Source organism: Coregonus clupeaformis, chromosome 29, assembly GCF_020615455.1.
Source record: "Coregonus clupeaformis isolate EN_2021a chromosome 29, ASM2061545v1, whole genome shotgun sequence".
NCBI classification, from domain to species: Eukaryota; Metazoa; Chordata; class Actinopteri; order Salmoniformes; family Salmonidae; genus Coregonus; species Coregonus clupeaformis.
In genome coordinates, this window is record NC_059220.1 from 26672634 (window position 1) to 26690482 (window position 17849).

General features: G+C 42.1%; 1 protein-coding gene across 1 annotated transcript; it reads right to left on the bottom strand.

Moving 5' to 3' along the window:
- Positions 1-4039: 4039 nt before the first annotated feature.
- Positions 4040-16640, bottom strand: LOC121544948 (bcl-2-modifying factor). Its single transcript, XM_041855216.2, has 4 exons — positions 16514-16640; positions 14066-14265; positions 13457-13659; positions 4040-8555 (listed from the first exon to the last, which is right to left on the bottom strand). The coding sequence occupies exons 2-4, from the start codon at positions 14238-14240 to the stop codon at positions 8451-8453; spliced, it is 483 nt and encodes a 160-aa protein (XP_041711150.1). The 5' UTR covers positions 14241-14265; positions 16514-16640; the 3' UTR covers positions 4040-8450.
- Positions 16641-17849: the final 1209 nt, after the last annotated feature.

A 17849-nucleotide genomic window follows, 5' to 3' on the forward strand; every position in this document is an offset into this window, starting at 1 on the left:
AATCACAGTCTTCTTCTCTTTTTTTGTCTTGTGAGCCGCCCTGCTCAGCCACAAGATCCAGACACGGAGGAGTTAACTTCGTACTTAGGCTGCACTGTTTTGATTGGCTTTACAGACATAAACAAGAGCTGCACTTGTGAGTGACCCCTGGGCCTGACCCCAGAGATAGACGTTCCCTCTAATGGGTGCCTCTTTCAGCGGGCGGCCCGGGGAACAAAGAACCCATTGTTTGTGCCAGGAACAGCCAAGACTCAAGCCCACAAAAGTGCTGAGCCAAGAGGAGCAGGCTAGGGAGCCAGGGAACCATGGGGCCTTCCACCTTTTCTTGCTGCAGAGCAGAGCCTCAGCCTTCTACCCCCTGAGGGAGAGTGAACCCAGGAGAGGATTACCACCTCCCCCCACAGAGCAGAGCCATGCTAATAAAGCACACACACTGCACTGATAACACCTGGCCTGACTGCTTCACTTGTTTTGGTCAAATACTCTTTCACTTTCACCTTTTAGTAGATTCTTAGTCTCTTGTTGCTTTTTTTAGGATTTGAAGAGATACTTTAAATGACAGACCTATAATATCTAAAAGTGTGAACAGTTGTGTGTGTTTTTCCATGGCTGGGATAGCTTTTCTCTAGTCTTGTGCTGAGACTCCTCCACATCCTCTGACGCATACGTGAGTTGGGGCCAGTGCCTGAGGCCAGGGAGTTCTCCTGATGGAAGTGGCCAAACAGGTTAGTCAGGTGTCAGTGAGGTGTGAAATCTTACCTGGCAGCCATGACAATCGGACTGCCACGTGTCAGCCCTGGGGGAGGTGACTTTACACACAGAGCACAGCTTTGACTAGTCTATTCAACTCAGTCTGAGCTGAAGACAAAATAATACTGGGTTTTACTGTAATTTTTGTAATTATGATCCTTGTAAGATATGGTCCAAAGGAGATAAACTAGGGACGTTACAGATTGCACGATACAAATGTTTCCGATTGAGCTAACAAATGCAGTGTTTACCGTGAAAGCAGTCTCCGCTAACGCAGGAATATTCCTCAACTTCAGCTATACAGATTGAATAGAGCCCTACACTCTTAAAAAAAGGTGCTAAGTAGAACCATACAGGGTTCTTCGGTTTGTTCCCATTGAGGAACCCTTTTTGGTGCCGGGTAGAACCCTTTGCAGAGGGTTCTATCTAGAACCCTCTATGTAGGGTTCTTCAATGAACCCCCTGTATATGGTTCTACCTTGAACCCTCTATGAAGGGTTCTACCAAGAACCATTTTATCTTTGGAGGGTTCTTCCTAGAACCCTTTATGAAAGGTTATTCCTAGAACCCTCTATGAACGGTTCCACCAGCCTTATTAGCCCTTAAAATGTAATTATTTAAGACAATACATTACATATATCATAAGGCCTTTCTCACAGTGGTGTTAGGATCTCCTGGTTTACAGGCCACATCAGGCCTGCAAGTCACATTATGCTGGCCTGCAAAGTGATGTGTAATTCCTATTGGAATCCAGCCAGAGTTAGGATATCCAACAAGTGAAATATTAATCACCCGCAACCTGCATTCAGAATGACTGCCAGGGTAGGGCAAATTAAATACTGAGACTACCTCAATCATCTAAACTGGAACAACCATCTCAGTAACGGGTGCAATAAATCAAATTACTAACAGATTGGATTTGTTTCAAAAACGGTATGCTATTTATCTTTGTGTAGCATAAAATTAATCGACAAATCAATGTACATGCAAGAACACAGATATTACAGTAAAACAAACAATAGAGCATGCTGGGAAATATTATATATGGTTCTATGTAGAACCCTTCTTGCCTTCCAAAGAATCATCAAAGAACCCTTTCTTCCAAAAACGGTTCTTAGGATGTTAATGAGTCGATGCACCACGCAAATCTAATTAGCATAATAAAAAAATCCCCATGAAAATCCGTCAGCTAGAGATATCTGTTTTTTTTTTTTGCATTGGATGGGTCTCAATCCACCGCATTCGCCAATGTTGCACTTCTACATCTGTGGTGAAAGGTGGCAGAGCTAGAGCGGTGTTTGTCAGACTATGAGACATCCCGAAAATCGGTCTTCTCACAAAATCGTCTGTAGCGTCCAAACGGTTTGGATTACAAACTATTATGACTCCTCTATGGAAAGATGAGAGGCAGGGGCCAAAAATAGTCTATAAATGCTTTTGTTACGTACCACAAGTATAAACAAGTTATATATGAACATTTAATTTACCAACGTGTGTGTTTTATGTTGACAAATATGTTAATCAGCTCTTTAAAAAGTATAGGATGATCATCTCAATTTTTCAGGAATACTGTCCGACTGACTTCTTTGCCTTGAAAGTTTTCTTATTTTTCACTACCAAAATGTCAATTCCGGACACTTTTATTTTATTTAACCTTTATTTAACTAGGCAAGTCAGTTAAGAACAAATTCTTATTCAAAATGACGGCCTACCAAAAGGCAAAAGGCCTCCTGCGGGGATGGGGGCTGGGATTAAAAATAAAAAATAAAATAAAAATATAAGACAAAACACAAATCACGAAAAGAGAGACACAACAACTCTACATAAAGAGATACCTAAGTCAACAACATAGCATGGCAGCAACACATGACAACACAGCATGGTAGCAACACCACATGACAACAACATGGTAGCAACACAACATGGCAGCAGCACAACATGGTAGCAGCACAAAACATGGTACAAACATTATTGGGCACAGCCAACAGCACAAAGGGCAAGAAGGTAGTGACTAAACCAAAGGAATACATGTTTTACCTTGATATTACCTTAGATGCCTTATTGAATAGGATGATCATCTCTATCATTTTGGGGGGGACTATATATTGATCCATGTAGTAAATCTGTTATTTAATGCATTTGTATGGGCTAATAGCAGTAAGGCCACATTTTCTTTTCCATTAAATATTGTTTTTAAATATTGTTTTATACTTCAAGGGTTCTTAAAATTCAAAATCAAATAGCTAAATGATTCTTGGTATGACCTTCTTAAAACAATTCCATATAGCTTAGTATAAGTATTATTAGTATTATTACCTTAGTGTCTTGTTGTAAACAGGATGCATGTTTTTATTCTGTACAGGCTTCCTTGTTTTCACTCTGTCAATTAGGTTAGTATTGTGGAGTAACTACAATGTTGTTGAGCTATCCTCAGTTTTCTCCTATCAAAGCCATTAAACTCTGTAACGGTTTAAAAGTCACCATTGGCCTCACGGTGAAATCCCTGAGTGGTTTCCTTCCTCTCCAGCAACTGAGTTAGGAAGGACGCCTGTAGTGACTGGGTGTATTGATACACCATCCAAAGTGTAATTAATAACTTCACCATGCTCAAAGGTATATATTCAGTGTCTGCTTTTTTTTTTACCCATCTACCAATAGGTGCCCTTCTTTGTGAGGCATTGGAAAAACTCTCTGGTCTTTGTGGCTGAATCTATGTTTGAAATTCACTGCTCAACTGAGGGACCTTACAGATAATTGTGTGTGGTGTACAGAGAAAAGGTAGCCATTCAAAAATCATGTTCAACACTTTTATTGCACACAGAGTCCATGCAACATATTATGTAAGTTGTTAAGAATTGTTTTACTCCTGAACTTATTTAGGCTTGCCATAACAAAGGGGTTGATTACTTACTGACTCAAAACATTTCAGCTTTTCATTTTTAATTAATTTGTTAAAAAAAATGGAAAACATAATTCCACTTTGACATTATGGTATATTGTGTGTAGGCCAGTTACAAAAATCTAAATTTAATCCATTTCAAATTCAGGCTGTAACACAACAAATTGTGAAAAAGTAAAGTGGTGTGAATACTTTCAGAAGGCACTGTAAGTGTTTCAAATGACATCATCAGTGTGCATTGTGTAATTTTAACCAATTATGAGTAGGCATTGCCTACTAATTGCCTACTAATTGGTTGATGATGTCATTGGAAACACTTATCTTTCACTATCTTTTATACTACAAAACATAGAAACACACAATTTTCACATACAGTATGTTGATGTTGGGTGGTGCTGGAGATGATGAATATGAAGTTGACATTTTTTTACATTTCCCTTTAAGCATAAAGCACCACATTAAGCATGATATTCCATCACTTTTACAGGGTCTAATAATGCACAAGGGACTTTCATGTTTATATCTGTCATCGGCAATATGTCAAGCCCCCTGCCCTCAGAGCCCCAGTAGTAAGTCATCTGCAAGCACAGCAGCAGTGGCTCTGACCTTTGTCGAAGTGACAGTAATGCAGAGCGATGGCACTTCTCTCCTTCGCTCTATACATGGACACTCTTAACCAGGGCTCTGCTGGAGACCAGGACACAGGTCATCTGTACTTGCTACTCATCCTCAGTATTGCCATCGCCCTGCCAGACAGGCGTGTGTGTGTGTGTGTGTACAGACAGAACTGCTAGGTAGTCATCATTAGTGTAGGCTGAAGGCCCCATCGCTCCCACTAAATTAATGAACTCTCAGCAGGAGGGATGTGATCAGCACTACCAATGCCAAACGCCTGGCTAACTTCTAATGGCTGGCTGGCTATCCTCAGATGCTTGGCTAGTTTCAAGTGGCTTCATTTCACATTGATGCTTATAACACATGGACGTCTTGATGTTTGACATTGTAGGAGGGGAGAGAATAATACGTTCTACCTCAGCACAACTTACATCGAAGCAAATCATTTATCAAGTAACCATAACATTTACTTTTACCAGGGGACCTTTTTTTGGAGAAAAATAACAGAGAAACCTTTTACACTTTTAATAAAACTTTATTGAAAAAAAAACAGCCAATAAAACAAGAAGAAATTCAGAAAAAGATTTGCAGAGAAAAGCTCTTATATGTACAGCATATTGCACTACATAACAAATTGTCCTTCGATAACAAAAATGAAACACAAAAAATTAATGAGTGCACAGTACAGTCTCGAAAACACACAGTCAATGTTTACAGAAATGCTACATTTTCACTGGGTCTCTTTTCTTGGGAGTACAGAGAGTGTGTGATAATCAAGACTTAGATGAAACTGAGCAGTTAAAGATTAAACTGAGCAGTTAAAGGCATTTTCCAGGGTGTCAGTAATACATGTACAGTTCATCGGTTCCTTAGAAAGGACCATGTTTAATGGTGATGATGTCAGATATCATATGGTGTACAACACTGAAATACATTTTTTGTTTTGTTGTTGTTGTTGAAAACATGTTCACACCAGAACCAGTCACAAAAGGAATGTTTCAAGTTCATTTTTATATGAAAAAGCCCTTGATCTCATTGGACTCGTTAAAAAGATCCAACCGGTATTAAAAAGGATTTAAAAGCCTAAAAACTGTCCGTATAAAACTTGGCCCTTTCATATGAAAAGACATTAAAAAGTTATGAAAGACAATTACCAAGGAAGGTTCTTAATACAAATAATAATAAAAAATTAACATAAAAATGGAAAACTTACATTTTAAAGAAAGTGGTCTACAAAAATTCAAGACACTGACGGTTTTTCCATAATATACAAAACTCACTCTATACAGTTCCTGTAGCCTTGCACAGTGCTGAGATAGACATAGACTTCCCATATTCTATCTGCAGTACACAGCTTCAGAACCCCCTCTAACAAATGATTTCTGGGCAGCATGGTGGCTTGTTTCTCTTTCAAAGAAATCAAAGAATGTCCTATGCAGGTTATAGCTTCGTCAATGGTCTGCTATAGTAGAGACACACTCAGCTAGTTCAGCACCTGACAGACTTGAGAGAACGATCCAGAGTACACTGTACAATAACACAGAGATAGCTCAGGGATCCACCAGATCCATACAGACACAAAGTACTTTCCAGTGCATATTGATTACAAAAGAACGCTAAAGAAGACAAAAAGGACTGAACCCATAACCAATGCCCAGTGACTAAAGAAAAACGAGGCAAATTGTCTGAAGGGTACTGATCCAGCTCCAAACCATTGACCAGGAAATAGATTCTACTGCTGTCTACTGAATGGATGACGTGACGTGGCTGATTTAGATAAATGCCTTAACCGATTGGGCCCATTTCTGGAGATTACTACCCTCAGGGAAAACCAGACACAGTGCAGACAACCAGACACATCGCTCTGCACAGTCAAACAAATGTATCATATACACATCTAGAACCAAAAAAAGGAAGATAAATTGCACACAAAATCTATACAGTAGAAAAGGGCGAATATACAAAAAATAAATTAAAAATAAAATAAATACTAAACTGAAAACAACACTAAAAGTCCTAAAGGAAATGGAGGAGCAGTACACATAGATGTAGGCTACAGTAGAGTGAGAGAAGCGAGTTTAGAAACTGGTCAATGGGCTACAGTGAGACAGGAAGCTACGGGGACTGGCTCAGTGTTCAGGATATGCAGGAAACAACAACAAACAACACCAACGTTCAGCTGATCTCTCACTGCCCCACATGCTTCTAACGTATTCCCTGCCATAACAGAATCAGAGCAAGCGTAATCATCTGACCAGTCTGTCTAAAGTGTACCTTTGTATCTGTGGTTATGTATCAAATGTATTTCAACTGATGAAGACAACAGAATGGGACTTAACCACTCATTTCCTTTGTCATTCTACTCTACATGGGAAACTCTTACTAAGAGTATTGTATTTTCCCTGGCCCTGAGACATATCTCCAGTATTCTAAATGAAAGGTTGAAAGAAATCTCTGATTATACAGACAGATGATGACACATAAGTACTGAAGGACCAAACATAACCGGGTTAATGAGTTGTCTAAAATATGTATACTGCTCCTTCAAAATGGACGAAAGTAAAGTAAAAAGGCAATAAAATGTACAACAAACAGCAACTTCAAGAATACATCAAACAGATTCAAATTTCAACAGTAAATACAGTCTTCCACACTACCAGTTACTTCTAATCTCAGACACTTTCTCTTGTCAATTTGATTAGCAGTGGTCATTTTTATCAAACAGTTACATCACAGGATCTGAGGACAAAGAACTAATACAAGATCACCCCACAGGTACAAAAAGAAGTATAAAAGCCCATGTAAGAATCCTGAGAGGAGAGGAGATGCTGTTGTTTCACAGGTTTGTTTGCACATTATTGCATTGGTGTCCAGAATACAATTGAATATCTGACAGTGGGTTAAAAAGCACATCAGTTATAGGGCTAAAAAACACTGGAATTTCAATGAGGCATTCAGTTAACCAGCATCACGAGTACTTCAGATTGTTGGTCCATAAGTCAGTTCCTGTGATGATATGTGAATGAAAATGAATGGAAATGTGAATGAAAACATTGTAATGTTAAATGAGAAATCAGATACAGTTAAAAACCTTCATTGAATGACAGAGGTTGGCTTTGTAACCTAATCTACTCCTGACTAATGTACTATAGTGCAAACAATGTGGATCCATAGCTCCACTTGAAGGGCCTGAAAGTCTTAAGAGACTAAAATGATCAGCACACTCTCTCTTACAGTGGCTGGGGTCCAGTTTTTGGACTTGTGGAATTAGTAAAAGATCAATCTGAAATAGACTATGATTGAAAATATGGTGTTCTCTCTGAGTAACTTGAAGTAACTCGTGGGATCCACTTTTGTCTTGGAAGTTGTATCTAAATTGTAAAGTATTTAGTCTGTAATGTCTTTTGCGTTATATGTCGGACCTCAGTAAGACTAGCTGTCACCATTGGCATCGGCTAATGGGGATCCTAATAAATCAAAAATAACCATTTTAGAAGCCACTGAGTGCTCCACCATTTTGTTGTTATTACTTTTGGTGACACAGGGAAAAACAAACATTATTTAAATCAATGCAATGAAAGTGACTGGAAGAGCAAAGAAAAATCAACATGTAATATAACAGTATTATAACAGTATACACAACCCCATTGAGGAGAAGGACGAGTTGAGGTGCAAAATGCTTTGTTCTGAGAAACTGTGTCTTTGGAAATTTGTAAGTTATGAAGTCTGACCGATTATTTCCTGGGAAACTTCAGAAAAGAAAACCCCATGAACCACTCTTCTTTTCCTTCTTCAGATCCCTCCATCTCTTGCTTTATTCTGCTTGGTTCATGTCAACAGTTGTTGGGTTGTGGCAGGAGACATTGATAAGGCATTCCCAGGTGTATGGAGGCCATACAAGATGTACATATACGGAAGTGCAAACAAATTCAACAGGAATAATGTACTGTACAAAATACTACATCACACAATTACCAAAATAAGGACATCGTCCAGTAGAGGAATCTCGTGAAACAACATGGCATCTTCTTGGAAAAAATCTACCTTGTACAAAAATGGTTGTCTCCGTCCTGCGGTGACCTTTTCTCTCTTCTTCTTTTCCCCCAACAGACCCGTGTTAAATTTGACAGTGCCATTAGGAGTCCAGTCCCTGTGGGAGAGGGGTGGTCTGGGCTGGTCCTCTCTATCACCTCCCCCTTCCAGCGATGGCCTCCTGCTCAAACAGCAGGGTGAGCAGAGCTGAGGCCAGGCGCCACCACAAGGGCCTCATGTTCCTTTGGTTTCGGTGATACTGCAACAAAACAAGGGAGAAAAACAACAGAGTCAGAACAGGATGTGGACAGGATAGTCAGGAAACTGGCATAGTCAATGACAAAAGATGATGGCATCATTCACTTTGCAGAGTATTCAGTTGGAACTGTGGATCTGTGTTGGTGTGTGATGTGTGGTGATTGTCAGTGAGAGGGATCAACAGGGTGAATTGAGGACGAGTAAGCCAAAACCAGATATCGCAACGGCGCTGATATTTTCACAACAGTCTGTGTCTGTCCCCAGCAATACTTATTAACGCAGTCTCATTGTGTGCAGGATTGAGAACCCTATACAGCCAGTGTAACACTAACTACCACCCCATGCCACAGACACATTCATTGCACAGCTCTAGTCTATGGAAGCAGAATCCAACAGCACATCAGGAGCAGCCTCCCTCTCCCTCTCTGGCTAGAGAGCCAACTGGATAGTGTGTGATTCGGAGGATAATGCTATCTCTGTCATTGAAAGGAGGAGATAAGATAATAGCACTAAATAGGATTAGGGAGCACTTGAGGAGAGGCGGAGACCCACAGAAACACATCTCAGTATGAGAGCGGAGCTTAGCTCCACAGAGTAACTCATCTACAGACGAAACATAGACACTACCGGACCTGATAACACCACAGCTATTTTCAGACACATGCCATAAACTAACAAAGAGCAACAGTAGGCTGGATAATACGTTTTGGCAATACACTGTAAGCACATTTCCAGTTTCAGGCAATATTATCCCATTGTATTCCAATTCCACCAAAGCGTGACTGCCGAGTTGACTTGTACCGTCTTAACGCGACAGCTGAGTCAGCATCTGTGTCCAACCCCAGAAATCAAACTGTTTACAACTAGCCTGCACTCTGCATTGTGATAAGGCCCAGGTTCTCTAAGGCCCAGGTTCTCTGTGTCCAATCCCAGAAATCAAGCTGTTTTCAACTAGCCTGCACTCTGCATTGTGATAAGGCCCAGGTTCTCCGCCACAGCTTAAACCGTTCAAAAGATAGAGACATATTTGTATGAAGAAAACAGAAACCGCTCTGTTTATTACAACTGCATCTTGTGGCTACAGGAGGTTAATGACGTAACCCTGGTTCTATGAACCAAGTGTGATTTTTTTAAATGTTAGTTTCTGTCATAATTTTCTAATTAGGCGACCCCACTTGGGGTCGCGACCTCTAGTTTGGGAAACATTGTTGTAGAACGTTGCATAAGCTGGTGCCAGGTTCAAACCGGCTCCTGCACGCTCCACACACACCAGTTTTTGTTAAAATAAGAAAATAAACATTCTATCAGAATCGCTATTGGTTATTGATAGCGCTAGTTTTGTATTGTAGCATTTATTTTAAGCTAACCGAGGGATATTTTGCTAAGTGCATAATAACACTGTCTTCTTCATAAAGTCTTCTTCCTAAATGTACATTATACAGAGCACAAATTGGACTAGCTCACCTGAAGACACTCTGAGCCCTAACAACAGCTAACATAGCAACAATTAGTAAACAAACGCAGTTGTGCCTTGAGACACTCTTTCTTTAGATCTAATTACAACTACAAAGCACATAACCAAGCCCATCCATCTGTCTGTGATTACACCTGAACAGGCCAACTCTCACAGAGGGCGAAGCCCATTACAGGTAGTTGTGACAGTCAGTAATGCTGTACAGTGTATGTAGGCCTACAGTGAGTAATACCAGGGCAAGACCCTTCCAGGCCATCTGTTAACACAATGGGCTCATCTCTTTTATCAACAAACATTGCCGCACCTAATGACATCGACGTGTACATGATATCTGCTTCACAGCCACAATGTCCTGTCCCTCTAAAAACAGCAGCAGAAAGTCCCTGAGTTTGACAGTGACCTTTTCTCCTCCTCTGGTTCCTCTACCCAGCTCAGCTCAGAGATGGTGAGAAGGTGTGGGCCAGCCCTGTCGCTCCCTCATAAGTCACGAGTCAAACCACCAACTGTCTAATATGACTCAGTCAGGTTCTAAATTTAGCCAGAGATAGAGATCAGACACTAGCCAGATGCAGAGTGTCATCACGCCAACACAACCCTAATGTGTTTTATCAGAGCCTCATGATGCTGTCTGTCTGTCTGTCTGTCCTATGGCTCACAGAGGCACTGGCTTATAAGCTACACAGACAGGCAACGACCAGTGGCCAGAGACTCAGAGCCACACATCTCAGGACAGGAGTGGACAGGAATCTAGACATCTACATCTCAACAGCAACAGCAAGCATTAATTCCCCACCCCCTGGTCTGTGCTGTAGAGAAAGTGAAGTGCCCTTACGGAACAGTGAGAAGATAAGGAATGGAGATCTGAGACACACACACCCTAGGGACATTCAGTGCTTGGGCTTTCAACACTCATTGAGCGCACCAGGAGGAGTCTTTAGAAAAACACACCAGTGTAACCCAACTCTGCTCCTCGCCCCGTGCAGACTGTGGCAGTCTTCCTGTCATTGTGACTGTCATTACTGCCATGTCTCAAATGGCTGCCCTCCTCATGTCATGTCAGTCCTGCTCTGCTCTCAGGGCCTCTGCTCTATCCCCTCCAGCCTTCTCAGACTGAGGAGAAGTTTATCTGTCAGCACCAACGCTCCACTTATACACTTAAGCACCTTACTCCCTCCCCCTGCAATGGGCCATGTTGGTAGGATGATAGGGAAACGGAAGGGGTTGTTTATGAGCCAATCAAGGAGATGGGTGTCAAACTGTGTTTGAAAGCCTTCTGATGCTCTACAATACATGACCACAATAATCCATTGACAAGAGGGAGAAAGAGAGGGTTGGAGCGAGAGACATAACATTGAAAGGTGAGAGACTGAAAGACAATATCACAGTCATGCTTACACATGCACGCACACACACACTTCCTCTCATGCACACATGTGTGTACACACACGTGCACACACACAGACTGTGCTGCCGAGCACCAGCAGCCTGAGGTGGGCTACCTACCTCACTGCTGAAGACTTGATTACACAAGGAAAGCACAACGCCAGGAATAGCAGCCCTGGGCTAAACTGGAGATCACACATAAAAAACACACTGATGTGTTTGGGTTAGTCTGTCCAAGCATCACTCAACAGCAGCCAGACAGGCAGAGAGAAACTCTCAGAGACTCAGGCCTGTACAACTCCCTGGGCTGTTGGCTCTGTAGACAAGAACAGTAATTCTGCCCACTCGATTGACAAGAGAGTAATCAATAACTTCAAGGACTGAAATAACACCTAACTGTTGGTTGCTATATACAGTAGGTTGCCAAAGTCAATATTCCAGATCCACTATTCTCTGGGCTTTGAAAAAAAAAAAAGTATCCTCACACATTTGTTTTTTTCCTTAACTTGCTAGGGTTAGCAGTGTGTGAGTGTATGTGCGCAAGAGCTCTGCAGCTTCAGGATATGATATCACAGAGTTCTCACTCTGTCTACTCTCACTTGTTGTTGTGTTTACCCAGTGAGTAAGGAGAGTGCAAGAGCCACTTCCTCATCCCCTGGCCTGGTCTGGCCTGTCTCTGCTGTGCGTCAGTCAGTGTATCACAGCCCTGATAACATAAAGCCTGCCTGACTCTGCCTTTAACTTCCTGTGTCACATCAGATGAGTCACGGTGCACTGTGGCTACAGGACAGCAGTCTGTGGTATTAATATAATCCAGCATGAGTGTGGGGAAAAAATCAGAAACACATCAGAGAATAAGAAGTCAGCTTAGTTACACAAATCTGATTGCAAAAATCTAGTTTCAGAGCCCAAATAAATCCTTGAATATCTACCTATATAAGACTGAAGAGGTCCATGCACTTCATGAAAGAGATTTTGAGGAAATTCAAGACGGTTGTCTTTAGTTGGTCAGATATGCTCCAAACTCCTAAGCTCATTAGATTGGGTGTGCATTAAGTGAGTGGGCCCCTCCCGGCCCCTCCTCCAGACACACAGCCCTCTTATTTGGGCGTCTTTTGTTGGTGGTGGGGGCGACTGATCGGCAGGACTGGCTGGAGACTCCCTAACCACATCTGTTCCCCCGGGCTCACGCACCAAGCTTCGGGTTACAACACGTTTACCTAGTCCGGCCACTTCTGCTTTTTCTCTGTGTGAGAGTGTGTTGAGTGTGTTTATGTGTGTAAGTGTGTGCCTTTAGTTTTTGCTGCTTGATGACTCGCTTAGTGTTTCCTTCTCCTCAAAACGTGCCATTGGTGCTCTGCAGAACGAAAATCTCAAAGATCCACAGTTCTACCACCAATACAACCAAATGTATAGTATGTCAAGCAGAGCAGACTGTAACTCTCTTGACATCAGTGGAGGCTGGTGGTAGGAGCTATAGGAGGACAGGCTCATTATAATGGCTGGAATGGAATAACATATGGAAACCACGTTTGACTCCGTTCCATTAATTCCATTCCAGCCATTACAATGAGCTTGTCCTCCTATAGCTCCTCCAACCAGCCTCCAGTGATGTCAAGAGAGTTACAGTCTGAGCTCTTCAACGCAGTCAGCACAGTAACTAGCAGTGTCACCCTGACCATAATGTCTGTTATGGACTCCTTCATGCCCCCTGTATCGCCGTGGCAGCATAGGGAGGAAATGGGGGGAGAGAGGCAGAGACAAATAAACAGGAAGCTGAGGCATGGGAGGGGTTAGTGGGGGAGGGGGAGGGGCTGCTCTGGTTAAGCTGTGTCTTGGAGGTTAGAACAAGAGGTCAGAACACTGGGCTAATGCATGTTCACTAACTGGCCAATACAAACATGGGACACTTAGACATGCCTACAATGGATGCCCCTAAAGAAGCCACTTCTGGTGCTCACTCTCTCTGCAGGCCCCTGAGTACAGTAGGCCTATCCAGTGTGCTTTAGCTGTGTTGTGCAGTCAGTCACAGTGGGTATCCTCACCAGTTGAAGGTGTTCTTGGTGGAACTGGTCTCCGATGAGTTGGAGTTTCTGTCCAATGCAGACCTCCATGCTTTGTGCTGGCTGCTGAGGCTGCTGTTGAAGCCTTTCCATCCTCCCTCTCTCTCCCTGATGCCGCTCCTGAGGCCCCTGGTCTCCAACCTGCTCAAACCGCGCTGGGAAGTGCAATCGAAAGCCTGCGTTGCCTGTAGCAAAAAGGCCATATATACTGGTTACGTCAATTTTATATGCTCTGCAACTCATAACACTCCAAAGTTTACATACAGTAATCTTTTCCATTACCAGCGTTATCTGTAGTGTGACAGGACAAAGAGGGCATCACTGACAGACAGTGCCATGGTGTCCTCGTAAAGGGTCAGTTATACAGGTATGGCCTGTCGTCACGGACTGCACAGGGCCAGGCTAAATCACCTGATGTGGCGCCATCTGAATGGGAAAGCAGCTGGGTACACTACACACAGGTCATAAAAGCTTCTGTGGTTGGGACTATCAGGCGCCAGGAGCTGACTACAGCAGAGTTCCACTCTTACCTATTTCTCACACTGTGTTTGTTTGTGTGCGTGCATGCATGCGTGTTTTTGTAGGCCTTACCGTAGAAGAGTGGTCTGGGCTCCTGGGCCACCCCACAGGGCAGCATGTCGTTGGGCAGTGCCAGGGCAGGGCTGGGCGTCTGGGTGCCCCTGTCCTCGTACTTTATCTCCCTGAAGGCTGTGCGCCAGCAGTGGGAGGAGTCTGGCACAAACACATCATCCTCCTCATCATCCATACGGCAGAAATCTGCTAAGTCCTGCCTAGATGGAGAAGAGAGAGAGATAAATGAAGAGGGAGTTAGGCATATTGCTCTGCTAAGACTTCCATTGACTACTGTATTGACATTGACAAATTGGGATCTTTACCTTCAAATCAATGTGGATTCTAAACATGTCTGTGTCTGTACTAATGAGATTACCTCAGGCAGGGCCATAGAGAACATTCACCATTCTGTAAATGTACTTGGTCATTTGGTCAGAACAATAATTACCATTAAAGACAACCTCTCTAATCCATAATAACAACCCTTCTATAAATAAAGGCCATGCTGGCTGATCCAGACAGAGAAGAGCGCAGTCAGTGGAGGAGATCTATGTGGAACAGAAAGCTAGCAGAGCTCTGCTCAGTCTGTGGTTGTGAAGCACAGTGCTGATTTAGACAAATCGCTCAGCTCGTCATAGTGATCAAACCACACAATTGGCTGTGGTTAGGAGACTTGTTGGCTAAATGTACCAAAATGGGGGGGTTGGCAGACAGGGTTGAGTGAGAGGCAGTCTCCATCTCTCTCCGACCTCAACCCAGCGGACCTGTGGCTAGCTTGGTCCCTCATACAGTCCAATGGCTTGAGACTATACCATGCAGAGTAGCCGAGACAACAAAGCCTAGACTTGCAAATATGACGAAAAGGGTTAAATGACAAGTCTGAAGCTTGGTCTAGAGACTTGCTCATAATGAATAGGTCTACACTTCTAATGAGATTTGTAAAATAAAATGGGATAGAAGGGAAGAAAAAAAGTGAAAAGCTTCTCTACAACATTGCTGCAAGATCAACTTGAGGATCCCTCCAGTACTGGCAGTGTTTCATGCTAGGATTATCCTGAGGCCCTTGGCTAGCAGAGCAGACAACAATCTCTCTGCTTGGTTAATTCACAGTATCACACAGCCTTCGGCGATATGGGGGTCAAAGTGTTATCAAAATACTGCTGAAATGTAAGTAGCCTCGTGAACCCTTTCAGAACTCTCCATCAATACTGTAATATAGGGTTAGGCTACTACCACACCACTATACACTTTCATATGAGAGTCTGACACAAATGGGTAATGACAGCCTTGGAGGGAGAGAGACGGAGCCACTCTCTTCTTCTCTCCTTGGATTTGTCAACATGCCAGGTTCTGAGGATGCTTTTTCATTTCTTCACCCAAAGAGATTTGCCTCAGTCTCTTCAGTGCCTATTATTTTGTGTAATGAGGTTTGCTATGGCACCCTGTATGCATTCCCAATAAGCACTACATGCAAAACCACTTAGTGCGTTGTTTTGACAAACACAATACAAGAACATGGAAGTTGCACAAAATTATACTCTGCTGGTATTTTGTTACAACTACCATTCAGTTCTCTGCCACAGACCAAAGTCTGCTCCCTCAAGTGTGTGTCAACCAGCTCCCCCTGCTGTATTGGGCTCAATGGATTCACAAATGGCCTACTATCACTCAAGACATCACTTCCAGATGTGTTGAGCAAAGGACACTAAAACTATTCAGGTAACTGACAGTAGTAGCCTATAGGCTATGGTTCATCATAAGTCAAGAGACACTGAGCTGTGAGATATGAAAATGACAACTTTCTATCTCAACTGTCAAGCATTTTCATCATTTATTGTGCGGCCGCAGTTAATCTTTATCCTCTGCTGTATCGTAAGATTCGTGACACGCTCTGATTATTTTGAAGCAACCTGTAATAGCTGTCTTATTACACTTGCTAATTAATTTGTTTATTAAGCACATTTGAACGCATTAGGCTACATATATGTGTTATTTTCCAACTTGAGTCCTTGGAAAAATTGCTTGCTTGTTTAGAGTTTGAGTAAAACCATTGTGGAGACGCTGGATATGCCGACACGGGTGCCGACAGACCGAAGCTCTAAAGCGGGGGAATGCCAATTCCACGCGCACACAAAATAAAAAAGACTATGTTATGTAGCTGGCCACGATTGTTTTGCCATATCACAACAACCCGCAACTACTGTCAAGCCAATAGTCCAATATCCATCTAATGTCCTATACCGGTGAGAAATAGCCACACATAATGAATGGGTCGGTAAATTCACTTTATCCCAGCGACTATACCGTGGGTGGTGTTAGAGACACAATGTAGCGCGACTCAATGATGACACAATGTCCAATAATTTACAGCACAGGCAGACCAGCAAAACAAAGCTAAAATAAAAAACAACAACAGGTGAATGACACTGTTCAATCTTATTTGATACATTATGACTCGGAACTCACCACAAGATATGTCCTTCGATGATATTACCGGTGTATAGAAAAATTTAAATGGTCTCTGTTCACTGTAAACCCAAGAGGATTTAGTCCGTATCACTCCACCGCAACTTTGATTCTGTGAGACAAATGGCAACAAGCTGATTTCATTCGCAGGCATCAGCTACAAAATCTCTCCGCCCTCAAATACTGGGCGTGAACATAAAAAAAAGTAAATAAAGTGGTCTTAAAGAAACAGCAGTATGTGAGGCTATTTTTAATTGTGTTACCACAGAGTGTCTTTGGCGTTACAACGTAAGTAGTGTATGGCCCTTTAAGAGCTCTTTAGCATTTTGTTCCTATAACCAATCAGAGGGTTTGTTTTGATCCTGCTTCCAAATCGTGTATTCAGACACGTGGATGGGAATTTCCCTCGTGCATGAGACAGCTTTGGTTTGTAGCTTATGCTCAGCTGACTGAATTGCCATCAATGAAAGTAAGAACAAGTGAACACCAAGGGTTTACAGCCTAGTACTTATACGATATAATAAGAGTCATGTCAGTGATATTATGAATTAGAAAAAACATTGAAAGTTGTAGGCTACTAAAACTGTAACAACTGGGTTGTTACACTATGCCCACACAATCTTTTTGCTATGACCAGATACTTTTTTTAAACAGATGTAGGCCTAATGCCAACAGTCTGTGGCAAAATGTTATGTTAATATTTAGGATGACATTGTTGGGTTTGTTCTAGATAGGCATGCATTTGGCAAGAAAATGTAATTATATAGGGTGTCCAACCAATAACGCCTATTTTGACCAATTGGTAAAACAGTATGTTAATTGTGTAAATCACTGGAGGCCAGAAAAAGAAAAGAAAATTTTTTGCATAGCATCCTGTCAGCTAAACTGGATGCTGTGCGAGAATGAAGGCTACCTGACAGGCTCACTTTCCCGTTGTACTTGTCATCTTTCTTCCTGAATCCGCAGGACATAAAACAATATAGACGTAAGATAGATATCGATTTGGAGACATGACATGTAGTATTTTCACATTTTAGTATAAGCTTTTCATATTAACGCAAAATTCCTGTTATTTTTCGAAGATTTCTCAAAAACAACTGTATCTCTGTGAAATGAGTGTACCGCAAGCTTTTTATTTTCAAAGCCTTTTACATTTAATTCAGCTCGTGTAATGCTAATTTTTCTTTTTGCAACCCTTTGAAAACGACCACCACAACATGTAAAATCCTCAAAAGTAGTTGCAAGAAAGCTTCGCAGCTCTGTCAACAGAGCTCGGTGCTTATTATTGGATGTATTAATTTACAAAAAACGACTTTTTGGATATACTTGTTAATGA

What these genes read in the sequence shown, in the direction of transcription:
- LOC121544948 (XM_041855216.2), bottom strand. Translation starts at nt 14,240, where the DNA reads ATGGATGATGAGGAGGATGATGTGTTTGTGCCAGACTCCTCCCACTGC. An exon ending in GCCCAGACCACTCTTCTACG is followed by an intron (nt 13,660 to 14,065) that starts GTAAGGCCTACA and finishes TTTTTGCTACAG; the next exon opens with GCAACGCAGGCTTTCGATTG. An exon ending in ACCAAGAACACCTTCAACTG is followed by an intron (nt 8,556 to 13,456) that starts GTGAGGATACCC and finishes GTTTTGTTGCAG; the next exon opens with TATCACCGAAACCAAAGGAA.